Source organism: Topomyia yanbarensis, chromosome 2, assembly GCF_030247195.1.
Source record: "Topomyia yanbarensis strain Yona2022 chromosome 2, ASM3024719v1, whole genome shotgun sequence".
In the NCBI taxonomy this organism is placed as follows: Eukaryota; Metazoa; Arthropoda; class Insecta; order Diptera; family Culicidae; genus Topomyia; species Topomyia yanbarensis.
Window position 1 is genome coordinate 305,768,152 of NC_080671.1, and position 13,911 is coordinate 305,782,062.

The following is a 13,911-nucleotide window of genomic DNA, read 5'->3' on the forward strand; positions in this document are numbered from 1 at the left end:
GTTCGGTAGCAAATTGTTTTACTGAATTGATTACCGAACCCCAGCAAAATTTTACTGTACCCAGTAATTTAAATTATGTGTGTAGCTTTAGTGTTAATTTCTTCATAGCATCAAATGTAATAAGATTTGTATTTCATCTTAAAAAATTAATTTTTTTCGATTAACATTTCGATGTTTTTCGGGTATATGGAATTCGGGCGAATGGCATTCGGGTTTATGTTGCATTCGGGCGAATGTCTTTCGGGTGTTCGTGGCATTCGGGTGAATGACATTCGGGTTTATGTGACATTCGGGCAAATGTCCTTCGGGTAAATGGCTTTCGGGCGAATGTCATTCGGGCGAACGTGACAGAATCGTTCGACACATAAAGCTGCAGCAAAAGCTCCAAACTGAATTCGGCTTCGATGAATCGGCTGCTCAACTGATTAGATCCTTCTTGCAAAACAGGAGCCAAGTGGTTAAGCTCGGCGAAGAGGTTTCCACGGAGAAGTTTCTTGTGGACGGAACCCCACAAGGATCATGCCTTAGTGCGTTACTGTTCAGTTTATTCATAAACAGCTTACCCCGCACTCTCAGATGTGAATATCACCTATATGCCGACGATCTACAAGTCTACATCTCCGGACCAATAGCTGATGTTAACATGCTGGTACACAGAATCAACGAATACCTGTACTCTGTTGAGCGCTGGGCAGCCGAAAACAACCTTTTTCCCAATCCCAAGAAAACTCAAGCCATCGTTTTCTGTAAGACAGGGTATATTGTTCCTACAGCTGACATTATGTTCTGCGGAGAGATTGTTGCAGTGAGTGATAAAGTTGTCAACCTAGGGCTGCTAATGGACAACAACCTTAAGTGGACTGACCAAATAAACGAAGCGACAATGCGAGCATACAACATTCTACGCACATTCAGACGATTTGCACCAGTACTGCCTCTTCAAGTACGTCTCAAACTAGTCCAAGCGGTAGTAATGCCCGTATTCACTTACTGTGACATAGTGTACTATCCTGGCCTCTCGACAGAGCATAAAGAAAGACTGCACAGATGCTTTAAATCGTCGATTAGATTTGTCTTTAAAATAAGATTCGAAACAACAGCCAACGTGCGAAACGCGATTTTCGGCCATGATCTTCCCGACAACTACCGTCACCGAATATGCTGTTTTTTTCGCCAGGCGTGGGACGATAAACTTCCACAATACATCATGCAACATCTCCAGCGAGGGCTGATGGAACGTACAAGAACGTTCCTGATTCCGCAACACTCATCCAGCAGAAAAAAGAGCCTACTGATATACGGAGTTCCGCTGTGGAACAGGCTACCCACCGATATCAAAGTCAAGCCAACACTGTCCTCCTTCAAACTAGCACTTAAATCAAACTAGCACAAAACTAAGACAGTATGTACTATTGTTGTTAAATTAATCTTCCTATGTATAACTTCTATTTAAAATAATTCCTTGACCTGATTTATAGTACTAAACTGACAGGCTATCGTACGATTAATAATAAACAATAAATAATAAACATATGTATTCACAAAACATTGAACCATAACTTACTCATTTTATACATCATCTACCGCAACTGGAGTAAGATTTATTAAATTACAACTATTTTCAGCAAGTTCGGTTATCGAAACTCGACCGCGCTGTTTAATAAACTTAGCAACTAAAATAAGTTCCTTTTCCGATATATAGATGAATTTCCCCCTGTCGTCGAAGACACCACTAAGACGACATTCTTTCTGCAATTCATAAATTCTATCAATGACCGCTTGTGTTTTCAACTTAAAATGAACGGCCAAGTCTTCGAGAACTATTACTTTATTGTCCTGCAAATTAGAATAGCTATAAGTAAGTTATAAGTATCTAGGAACCCATGTTGGTACCTTTATGTATTTAATAAACTCTTGAAGCATACTTTGTTTATCGTCTTCTTCTTCCTGGTCAAATCCTTCCTCTTCAACGCTGAATCCTTCCTTCATCTGAAGATATTCTTCATATTCCTTTCTTTCTTGTTCCTCTCTTGCCTTTTGTTCAGCTTCTTGTTTCCTTTTTTCTTCTTCAAGCTCTTTCTCTTCTAGACGTAGCCGACTTTCCTCAGCAAGGGCATCTTTTTTCTTTTGCTCCTCCCGCATTTTGAGTTCTTGCTCTCGTTGAGCTTTTTTCTCGGCTTTAGCTTCCAGTTTTGCTCGTTTTTTTGCCCCCATCTTTTCATTGCCTAAATCTGGAGCTGCATGAGGAATTTCGTCACCATCGGAAGCATCTTCCTCGGCAGCAGGTCGTGCTACAGCTGCAACGCGAGCTCGGTTGCGTTGATTACGAACCACCTGAACACGACGCGGCACGTTGGCCTCATCTTCTCGACGGACATGATCTAATTTAATGGCAATGCATTAAATAGTTAATGCTTAAAATTTGATATTTTCATTTTATTTGTATCAATGAGTATTTACCTGCTACTTTAGATGCCTTATCCTGGGAGAAATAATACAATGTTAGAAGAACGATCAATAACGCAATCGCTATTCCAGCGAGCAGCAACAAGTCCATATTATAAAGCAAATCAAGGAGACAATATTCACTTATTCAATATCGCCAAAACTCGAAGTTTTATTAAAATGCTGCGACGTCGAATGTAAACAAAGTTCATATTAGTGCCACGAGTGCACGGTTAAATAAAACAACCTGCAGAATAAGTTCTTTTAACTTACTTTTGAGTTGTGCGTCGCTTTCGCACTTATTAGTGTTGTCAAAAACAAAAAGAGAGATTCGACTCAGTCGAGGTCTTCCGTGGAGGAAGGTACTTTTGAGTTGTTTGGGGTGAACTCAAAATTAGGTACTTTCAACTTAAATTTGAGTATAAAAAACCTATCAATGAGTTGTAATTTTTGCCGTGGTTAAATGGAAACTACCTTCAACACGGTTTACCTAATTTTAGGTTCCCCCACGATACCACGAGATTGAGTCAAAGGAACTCAATTTTAAGTAGTCTTTCGTTTCCGTGTGGAAGACTGAGGAGCTCGAATCAAAAGTCGTCGAAATGTCAATTGACGAACCTAGGGCGGGCCCATATTATTGGCTCGAATCAAAACTCGTCGAAATGTCAATTGACGATAGGTTCATCCGGAGTGTTCATTTGTGTTTACATTTTGCTAGCGTTGCCAATTTTATTTTGTGTCCACCACCCAATGTGGCTACGCCACATCGCTTTTGCGCGTGCTGTCCGACTTCGCTACCGCTCAGTCGGACTTAAACTAGGGATAGCCCCTATATTTTAATAAGCCGGGCAAACGAGTAGATTTTTTTTGTAAAAATTTATTGTCCAGTCTCTTATTACTACTTATTTAGTTACATTGCAAATAAAATTTATATCCTTCTACTGTTTTTTGGTTCGTTGGTACACTGGTCATGTAGCATAACATCTGGGAGAAACCCTTTAGTATCAGCTGGCGTGTCCGTCTGGATTGGTGTTGGAGGACTGGGTAGATCCAATCCTCAGGTTGTAGTTGCATTAGCCGTCGATCAAACGTTACGAAGACGTTCCGTTGGTATACCCAAATGGTTTTGTTTTCGCTACATTGAAGGAGATGATGCTCGATGCTATCCGTTTGATCAGGACAAATACTGCAGTCGGCGTCGGCTCGTCTATTCATTTTGTGGAGTAGCTCGTTTGTAATTAGCTTGCGATGAACAACTGAATACCACGCAGATCGTTGATCCGAGTTTAGCAGTTTGGAGTGAATGTTTTTAAATACTTTCTTCCAGTCGCGTAGTGGGTTTTCCCTCACTATTTTCGGTTCCTTCAGTTGTTTTAGGAAGCTGCTGTATATTATACTGGAGCTTGGCGTTCTGGCGATTTCATCAGTTAAAAAAGCAGATTCTTTCACCACTGTTCGAATGTGTTCGTATTTTCGGGGTATGGCCAATAGATTTGGGGGGTTAGCGTTGTGTTCCAAGAAACTCCAAAGAAAAGGAAGATCTGAAGCGATTTGTATCATTCGATTTGTCAGCAAAGCCTTGGCTTTGATAGGCGGTGAATGTAGATTTAGACCTCCCCTGTCTTTGGGGAGTATCAGCGTTTCGAAAGCTATCCTGGTCCATCTTTTTCCATACCAGAGAAAGGATCCAATTCTAGAGATAAACTTTCCACTATGCTTGTTGGGAAGGGGAATTACTGATGCTGTGTACCATAGCTTCGATGTTACGTAGGTGTTAATCAAAATGATTTTTTGTACGAGGTTCAGATTTCGGACGTTGTTCATCCACATACACGTTTGGAAACCTCGTAACACCGCAGCCCAATTGCAGTCAACTGTGTCGGAAAAATCTTCAGCAAAATGTACTCCGAGGATTTTCACTGTGTTTTGTATCTGCAACCACTCATTTTGTGGTGTCAAGTTTATCAATCCGATTCTTATGGCTTTAGTTTTCTGGGTGTTAAGTCTTGCCCCTGAAACAACCGCGAATGCTTCAAAGGTGTTTAGAACAACTCGTATCTGATTGTTGCTGTCGAGAAACATAGAAATGTCATCAGCGTAGGCGTTCAAAACAGCATGCGGAAATTCTCTGTGCAATTTATCAAGTAGTGGTTGCAAATAAATTACAAACAAAAGCATTGATAGTGGATCCCCTTGTCGTACCGATCTCTCTATTTTAATTTCATTCCCCAGTTTTCCGTTTATAAGCGCCCTTGAAAAGCTGTTGTTCATACAGTACATTAGAAGGTTGACCAATTCAGGATTAAAATTCATTTTTTCCATGGTGCTTGCCAGGAAGTTGTATTCCACCCTATCAAAAGCATGGTCAAAATCAAAAGCAACAAGCAGTGCATTCCCACGCCTCGTTTTCAGCTCACAAATTCGGTCAAGTATTCGAGCGGTGGCTTCAAATATGTTACGCTTTCCATTGGAGCACTTTTGATGTTTTGATAGCACCAAGGGGAGCAAGGGACATATTCTGTTTTTAATTATTCTAGCGAAAATTTTGTAGTCAACATTAAGGAGCGAAATCGGTCTAAAAGCTTTAACGCTGTTATCGCCCTTTTTCTTTCTAACAAGCACAAGCACGCCATCGAAGAATTCTTTTGGAGCATTGGAGGATATTGCTTCGTTGATGACAAAAGTAAACTCCCTCTCGATTACTTGCCATGCCTTTAGGTAAAACTCCTTTGGCAAGCCATCATTGCCGGGTGATTTCCGTGAGCTGCTCGATTTGATTGCCTGTAGAACCTCGCCTGAAGAAATTTCATTCATTAATCGCTGATTGTCTTCATTTTCGTTCGGGATGCGCTGTGTTGGGTTGAAGTCGTTGTTCTCGATCGGGTGCGTGGAAGAGTACAAGCTAGCAAAGTATTTTTGCACACTCTGATGTATCGCATTCGGCTCTCGTAATGTATCATCTCCATTCTGCAGTATATTAATCGAGGTTTCGGTCCGTCGGCTCTTCTGGTTTGCTATGTGAAAGATTGATGTGCTTTCTCCTGCTATGTATATTTCGTTCCAACACCGCGTGCTATGTGCATAGCTACGCTGTAAAGAGAGCATCCGTCCTTTAATGTGATTAATTGTTTGCAGTTGACGGGGATCGCCATAATAACGATCATAGGCTGAACGAAGTATGGCGTAGTACAATTCCATCGTATCATGGAACGATCGCCTTTTAATGGACGATTTCCATTTAAGGAAGGAGATCAGTTTAGGTTTCACGAATTGAATCCACCAGTCTATCCAAGTACGATAATTACGTCTATGTCTTGTCCAGTACCCCCATTTTACGTGTAGTTCCTCTATGACCACTGGATCATCAACCAAGCTTGGATGCATACGCCATATTCCCCTACCAGGCGGATTTCCAAGTGTTGGAAGAACAGTGCGAATTATGTATGCTTTGTGGTCTGAAAAAGCCGTTGCAGCAAAATTTGCGGTTCGAATCCATTCTCGCATGTTCGGTGTAACAAGAATCCTATCAATCCTAGAGGCAGAGTCGGGTCTGATAAAGGAGAATTCGACATGTTGGCGGTTTAGAAGCTCCCAGCTGTCGTCCACGCCTGCGGCAGTCATGAATCGTTTCAGCATTGGACTATGCGCGTTTGAACCAGTAGCGTCTTTTTGGTTTACAACTGAATTGAAATCACCACCAATGATAACAGTGTCCGTAGCATTATAGAAGTAGTATGGTAAAACTGTGTTGTAGAAATTTTCCCTTGCGTTACGATTTTGAGTTCCCGAAGCTGCGTACACATTAATGAAAGTTACGCCATTGATACGTGCACTGATTAACCTTGAATCCATGCTTCTGTCAATATGGGAGAAGGTGAGAAAACTTCGTGCTGCAATCGCTGTTCCTCTTTTGTGCTCGTCTACGTTGTACTCTATGATGAAGCCTGGTATGTTGAGATGTGTCGTTGCCACTTCTTGCAGGAATATGATGTCAAGTTCAGCGGATCGGATGAAAGAATTCAGGGCATCGAGCTTTGTCCCATTTGTCACTGCGTTCATGTTGATTGTAGCAATCTTGTAGCTCCTCATATCAGCCATTTCTGTTGTGGAAAAATCTGTACGTTGACATGATTGACCAGTTGAGACGTATCACAGCAGGGATACCAGCATAGCAGCTTGTGGAGACGACAGTAGCAGCGAGAGCTGGGAAGGGTGAAATCATGTTGAGGATGGCAGTATCATAGATTGCTTCGGCAGGACATATACTGTCCAAAATGCTTACCGAGGAGACTGAAGGCGGTGCTGGCAGATCCGTTTGATTCAAAGTTTCACCGAAGTCGGTGAGCGCATGCAGAACCATTTTATTGGTGTACCGACGAGATGAATAGCTAATGGATGTAATAGCGACAACGGTGTATTGTATTTTGCATTTTTTGTTGATTTTCCGACGGGACGAGAAGTTTCTGGGCGAGGCAGTGGTGACGTAAGTTGGTTCACAGACAACTGGTGCTTCCATCATTTTTTTACTGTCGCGTCGACGAAATGTGTAGATTATGAATGGCACAGCCGTAGCGGAAAGAGCTGGGAATGGTGGAAACTTGCTGAGGGTGGCAGTATCATAGATTGCTTCAGCGGGACATATACTGTCCAAAATGCTTACCAGGGCCGCCAAAAGCGCAGCTTGTAGATTCAGTTTGTTGCTATGGTAGTGAGAGAAGTAGCTGGTTGAAATTTCTTCACGGGCAGCGGGCGCTTGAAGAAAGATGTTATTGCATCGATACGGGTTTCTGGATGCAGAGGCAGCAGCGAAATATGGCACGGTGTAAATTTTTTTTGTTCGTCTTCGGTGCAAATTGTTGTTGGATGCAGTAACGGCGGCGAGTACTTGGAACGGTGAAAATTTGCTGAGGATGGCAGTATCGAAAAATGCCCTGACGGGACATATACACAGGGCAGCCAAAAACTCTGTTTGCAAATCCAGTTTGTTGCTGTGCTGGTGAGACGGGTAGCAGGTAGATTTATCATCACGGATAGTGAGTGTTTGCAGAGTTTGGTCGTTGGTGTGTATAACTGCAGTATCGGGAGATTCTATTGTGATGTTTTTCTTTCGACGACAGTGCAAGTATCGGCGACACGCAGTAGCAGCGACGGCAGCTGGGAATGGTCGAAATTCACTGAAGACGGTAGCATCATTTTTTGCTTCGGCGGGACACATACTGCCCATAAAACTTACCGAGGAAAATGACGATTTCTGCTGGTTTAGTTTTGTTGTGTTGTTTCGTAATTTTTGACTGCATAAAATTACATCGATGACGGGAACGTAGCTTGCCGATTTTTCCTTCTTGCAGAGACGAGACGAACTGTTGTATGTAGCAGTAGCGGTAGGATTTTGCGGTGGCATATTATTTGTGAGATTGTGTGCTTGGTAGCAGCCAAGTGCTACAGCAGCGGTGCAATCTGATAGTAGTAAAAATTGGCTGAGGGCGGCAGTATCAAATATTTCTACGGCTGAACATATACTGTTCAAGTTGCTTACCGGGGAATAAAAAACTAGTATATTTGTTTTGCTATTGTTTCGATGCTGGTTCAGGCTGGGTGGCCTACTCATTGTTTGTTTCGCGAAGTTGAACGAGTGAGATGTGGCTCTGGTCTCGTGTCTGACCGGGACGGTCTTTTTTCGTTGTTTTTTTCTGTCATGTTCGAGAGGTGATGCCGATCTTTTTGTGTTTACTGTGATGGTTCTGTTTCTATCAATTGTCAAATCATTACTTTCGTCTGGGAAGCCAAAAAAAGGGCTTGTAAGGTTCACGGTATTAACTTCGCTGGTAGGTTGGGAGGCGCTGATTGTGTCTATTGGTGTCTGTCCTCTGCTCTCGGGTACGTTTTGGGATGATTCGATTATCATTGCGGTCTCGCTGCCAGCCAACGAGATGTTTGATCCATGGTGCGGTGTACCCTTTTTTAACCCAGTGGAGCTAGCGTTATTTGGCTGACGAAAGGTCTGTTGTGAAATTGAGCGATTGTCACCGTTTTTCACTATTTCGGCTAGGGTTAAACGACCGCTGACGCTTGGCTTCGAGGATTTTGCGTACTCAGAGCACTTCTGAGCATAATGAACTCGTCGGTTGCAGTGTTTGCATGTGGCGACTTGGCCTTTGTAGGTAACGAGGGTCATAGTCGTATCCACCATCACGTACGACGGTATCGGTTTCGTGAGTTTTATGCGCATAATTCTCACTCCATTTGGGATACCAGGAAAGAAATCTTTCCAGACTTCATCCCGGATTGAGATGATTTCACCATAGTCACGCATCCGGTATGCTAGCTGTCTGTTACTTGTGCTCGGGCGGAGATCATGTACCCTAACCTCAACAGATCCATCTTCCATTGAGAGTGGGATGCTGTAGGATTTCCCGTCGTGTTCTACCTGGTGTTTCAGGTTATGTTCTTGTACTATGTCCTGCGCTGTTTGAGCCGAGTCGGTTCCCACGAAGACACGTCCATTGCTGACTTGCAAGTGCTGTAGCTGAGTCGCTTCGATTGCGAGATTTTTTGTAATGAATTCTGCGATTGCAGGAAAGTTTAGTTTGGTTGGTACAACTTTAAAGTTGATGACAAATGTTTTGTCAACCGATGATGCCATCCTGGCAGTTGCTGGTTCCGAGTATCGGAATATCACTTGTTATGGTATGACGGACTAAGTCCGGGAATTTCGTAAAAAAAAAAATCTCCAGATATTGTTGTCGTGAATACACGTGTGCTCACAACAACAGTTTGCTGTCAACTGAGTAGATCACAGGTTCGCTTGCTTCCGACGGCGGGTCGGTGGCCACCTCGCCCGGCGGATCCTCAGCGGCTTTGCGCCGCTTCGGTTGCTAGACCTCGGTTATGCGGCTGAGCCGCATCGAAAAGGTACCCCAACATTCTAACAAGAATCGGTTGTGTCACCGGAGCATGAATACGAATTAGAACCAGCCAGCATTCCGGTTGAGCTTAAACTTGGAAGATTAGTAAAATTTAATCTGGAAATTAAAATTTTCTGGCAACACTCCAACACCCCGTTGAATTAAGTTCTACAAGATGACGACACGAATGAACTTATGATGAATAAAGTTCATGTTTGACAATTCTCGGTGGTTTGTTTACTTTGTCAATTGCGTGAGTGCGAGTGCAACGGGTGCTCATCTATTACATTCGAACTCACGTAACCCTCATGTAAACAAACCACCGAGAATTGTCAAACAAAGTTCATCCGGCTCATTTTGTGAGGTTATTTCGGTTGGTGTAAAACCTAATTCTAACGATTTCACCATCTAGGCGCAAGTTTGACGATATGAAATGTTGTTGTCCCGAATCAAAACTTGTCGAAAGTAAACAAAGTTCATTTCATATCGTCAACCTGGCGCCCAGGTGGTGAAATCGTTAGAATTCAACGGGGTGCTTGAGCGTTGCCAGAAAATTTTTCTTTCCAGATTAAATTTTACTAAACTTCCCAGTTAAGTTCAGCCGGAATGCTGGCTGGTTCTAAGTCGTATTCCGGCTCCGGTGACACAACCAATTCTAGTTAGAATGTTTAAGGGGTACCATTTCGATGAGGCTTAGCCGCATAACCGAGGCCTAGGAACCGAAGCGGCGCAAAGCCGCTGAGGCTCCGCCGGGCGAGGCGGTCACCTACCCGCCGTCGGAAGCAAGCAAACCTGTGATCCACTCGTTTGCCTGGCTTACTCAAACATAGGGGCTATCCCTAGTTTAAGTCCGACTGAGCGGTAGCGAAGTCGGACAGCACGCGCAAAAGCGATGTGGCGTAGATACATTGGGTGGTGAACACAAAATAAAATTGGCAACGCTAGCAAAATGTAAACACAAATGAACACTCCGGATGAACCTATCGTCAATTGACATTTCGACGAGTTGTGATTCGAACCAATTGAGTTCTACAAGATGACGACACGAATGAACTCATGATGAATGAAGTTCATGTTTGACAATTCTCGGTGGTTTGTTTACTTTGTCAGTTGCGTGAGTTCGAGTGCAACGGGTGCTCATCTGTTGCATTTGCACTCACGTAACTCCCATGTAAACAAACCACCGAGAATTGTCAAACGAAGTTCATCCGGCTCATTTTGTTGGGTTATGTCGGTTGGTGTAAAATCTAATAATATGGGCCCTATGAAATGAACTTTGTTTACTTTCGACAAGTTTTCATTCGAGCCAACGACATCCAGCCCTTAACTTATTGTCAACTGACATTTCGACGAGTTTTGTTTCGAGCCAATAATAGAATGCCCGAATTTAGAGTCGAGCAAACAGCACCAAAATCTATTGACGTGTCGTCATTCGAAAAAATATTTCTGTGAAGCGAACTAAGCTGTATAGTGAACTTGATAAACACCAACGATTTGTTGAAAAATGAACTGGTTCAGTATTATATTATTCTTATTTGCAATTCAGTACAGTAGTGCATTGTATTTTCATATCGGCGAGACGGAACGTAAGTGCTTTATTGAGGAGATTCCGGATGAAACCACTGTTATAGGTAAGGCTAATACTGTTTAGATTTTTGAAGTGGCTAGCGTTTTCTATGTAATGTTCCCAGTCAACTATAAGGTGGAGTTATACGACCCACGTAGCGGTGGATTTATGCCATCCTCGCCCGGTATCGGAATGCATGTTGAAGTAAAGGATCCAGATGACAAAACTATATTGTCTCGGGTATACAGTTCTGAAGGTAACACATTGTATATAGCTAGTATTGCGATTGATAAGCTTTTTCACAGGCCGTTTTTCTTTCACTTCGCATACACCCGGTGAGCATGTGATCTGCATGTATTCAAACAGCACAGCTTGGTTCAGCGGCTCGCAGTTGCGAGTACATTTGGACATACAGGTTGGTGAGCATGCAATCGACTACGCTAATGTGGCTCAAAAGGAAAAGCTTACCGAATTGCAACTGCGCATTCGACAACTATTGGACCAAGTGGATCAAATCACTAAAGAGCAGAACTATCAACGGGTGAGACGGAATGATAATGTCACAATGCAATATAACTAATATTTCATAATATATTTTTATATCTAGTATCGCGAAGAGCGCTTCCGTCAAACCAGCGACAGCACAAATCAGCGCGTACTTTGGTGGTCACTCGCTCAAACACTTGTTCTCGTCACCATGGGTCTATGGCAGATGAAACATTTGAAGAGCTTTTTTGAGGCGAAGAAACTGGTCTAGTTAGTAAATTGTCTACTTTAGGTTTATTTGGTATGACATTTTTACTTTTTACTGGATTTTTTCGTGAAAATTTGTCGAGGAAACTTTGCAACCAGTAAACACCCATGTGTGTGTCGTGAAAAAATGCGTGTATGTGCAATGAAACCGCTTAATAAAATGATTGATAGTTGATGAATGCAGCTGTAAATTATTAACCAAGTTATGATCGTACATTGCGCGAGCGTTGCACTGCCCATGACCGCATATCAGTCCCGTTTGCATTTTCATGAAGCTGAGAAAACGAGCGATAAAGTTTGCAATGCGTTTTCGCTATTTTTCAAATATGAAGCCCATGCAGTTGAAATTTTCGAGTCGAACAACTGAAACGCATTAATATTGGTTTGTTTATCTACTTTACATTTAAACAAACCTCTTTTTGATGCATTTATTGTGAATAAATCTTAATGGGACTCTTATGTGGTCATTTTACATCTACTTCATGAATATGACCACACACCAGTCCCATAGCTTACTGCGTTGCAATGCAAATATTGACTTGCTACGTGACAAGTGCAGTTGTTTACATTTTTGTGTGCTTCGAGATGTCCGGTTTGGAACTAATCGCTTCCTATGAAAGCGACCAATTTTCCGACGAGGAAACACCCGGAAATGGATTGATGAAGGATTACATTGTAGAGGCCACTGGAAGGTACGTTCTACAGAGATGTTTAATCAAATTCATCAATATTCGAAACTATTCCTGATTTCAAAGCAGTGAAATTCCCACTAAGCCCGAGACATCTAATTCTTCCCAACGGAATATTTCGGATTCGGAGGATGAGACGCGGAAAAATACTTGCACGCAAAAAAGGACGAAAAAACAATTGCAAGCTGAGCTTTCTGCCAAAAAACGGCGAACGAGCCATGCGGCTAAGGTGGGCAATACTGTGGATGTAAAAAAGACTGTGGAGCATTTGTGTTGAAAGACGAAAGAGTCAAGGAAAACGAAAAGTTCTGGAGCCTGACTGCTAGTGAGCAGTACTCGTATATATGGGAAACGGTTCAAGTAACTCCGATTCAAAGAAGGAAGAAAACCCGTTTTTCTGTTGATAGCCGTCCAAAGCAGCTCTACAGGTGCAAATGCAAAAATGGCGGCCGGAGAACTAATACCAGTGTGCCGTAAATTTTATTTGAACACTCTTGGGTATTCACAAGAGTGCGGGTAAGATCTATTTTGATAATAATTTGGCCTGTTCTGAAAATTGTATTCAATTCAGGAATATAATCTATTGTCGCATCAATCTGGAGTCAAATTCCTCTAAGCGTGGTCGTTATGCTCGGAACACAATCAAGCGTGACGCCGTTAAGCGTCACATATTATCGTACAATCCCACTGTGTCGCATTATCGGAGGGAGCATGCTCCCAACAGACTTTACTTGCCATCCGATTTGACGGAGAAAGCGATGCACCTAAGCTTCATGCACACTGAACGATTGAAAGTAAGTTATGAGTAAATGCTCATAATTTTTGACCTAAAACTAACAAAAATGATAATCAAAATTAAGAAAGAAATTAAAAATATGCCAACATCAATTTTTTCGACTCCTTTGCAAAAAGTTCCTGCAAACTGTCGTAAAGCTTCTCGAATGAGCTCAATTTTTTTTTCTATATTAAGTTAAAAAGCTGACAAATGTTTTCATATAGAGAGAACATTTAATAAAGGGTTTTCTACAAAAAAAATTGCCTTTTGAATTTTGTCCAAATTTTATTCCGCATACGTTAGTGAAAATGCCGGAAGGGTAATATGTAAGGCTAGGTTACTTGTTTTAGCTCCCCATTCTGTGTTACATGCCGTAACAACAGTTCAAACCAATTTCATTCCCATTATGTAATTGACGAATGTTTTCCAACACAATGTAGACCACATAAACATGGGCTTGTGATCTTATGTAGAATTTGCATTAGTTTGTAAAATTAGAAGAGCGAAGAAGGGAGGGAAATGGCAAAGGAAGGGAAAATTAGCGTCCTAGAGTGGAGAAGAGAACTAGAAACTGTAAACATGAATGTCCAATTCGAATAATTCCGAATATTTGCTGTTATTCCCGAAATATTACTAGAAATTTGAGTGTGACCGATATGCGAACACTATTTATATGGGACTGACATGCAGTCATTTTTAAAATGGGACAAACTGACTCGTAGTTTTTTTCGCGATTCGTAGAACAAAGTCGTCAATATTATACATGTAGCACAAAGT

General features: G+C 42.0%; 3 protein-coding genes across 3 annotated transcripts; 1 reads left to right on the forward strand and 2 right to left on the reverse strand.

Moving 5' to 3' along the window:
• Nucleotides 1-1,518: 1,518 nt before the first annotated feature.
• On the reverse strand, nt 1,519-2,687 carry LOC131683487 (DDRGK domain-containing protein 1). Its single transcript, XM_058965511.1, has 3 exons — nt 2,461-2,687; nt 1,894-2,381; nt 1,519-1,836 (listed from the first exon to the last, which is right to left on the reverse strand). The coding sequence occupies exons 1-3, from the start codon at nt 2,555-2,557 to the stop codon at nt 1,570-1,572; spliced, it is 852 nt and encodes a 283-aa protein (XP_058821494.1). The 5' UTR covers nt 2,558-2,687; the 3' UTR covers nt 1,519-1,569.
• Nucleotides 2,688-6,594: 3,907 nt separating this feature from the next.
• On the reverse strand, nt 6,595-9,088 carry LOC131680512 (uncharacterized). The gene is made up of 3 exons (XM_058961223.1): nt 8,215-9,088; nt 6,728-7,902; nt 6,595-6,648 (listed from the first exon to the last, which is right to left on the reverse strand). The coding sequence occupies exons 1-3, from the start codon at nt 9,086-9,088 to the stop codon at nt 6,595-6,597; spliced, it is 2,103 nt and encodes a 700-aa protein (XP_058817206.1).
• Nucleotides 9,089-10,730: 1,642 nt separating this feature from the next.
• LOC131683488 (transmembrane emp24 domain-containing protein eca) lies at nt 10,731-11,849 on the forward strand. Its single transcript, XM_058965512.1, has 4 exons — nt 10,731-10,981; nt 11,042-11,173; nt 11,223-11,458; nt 11,525-11,849. Exons 1-4 carry the CDS (start codon nt 10,855-10,857, stop codon nt 11,672-11,674), a joined length of 645 nt encoding a protein of 214 aa, XP_058821495.1. The 5' UTR covers nt 10,731-10,854; the 3' UTR covers nt 11,675-11,849.
• Nucleotides 11,850-13,911: the final 2,062 nt, after the last annotated feature.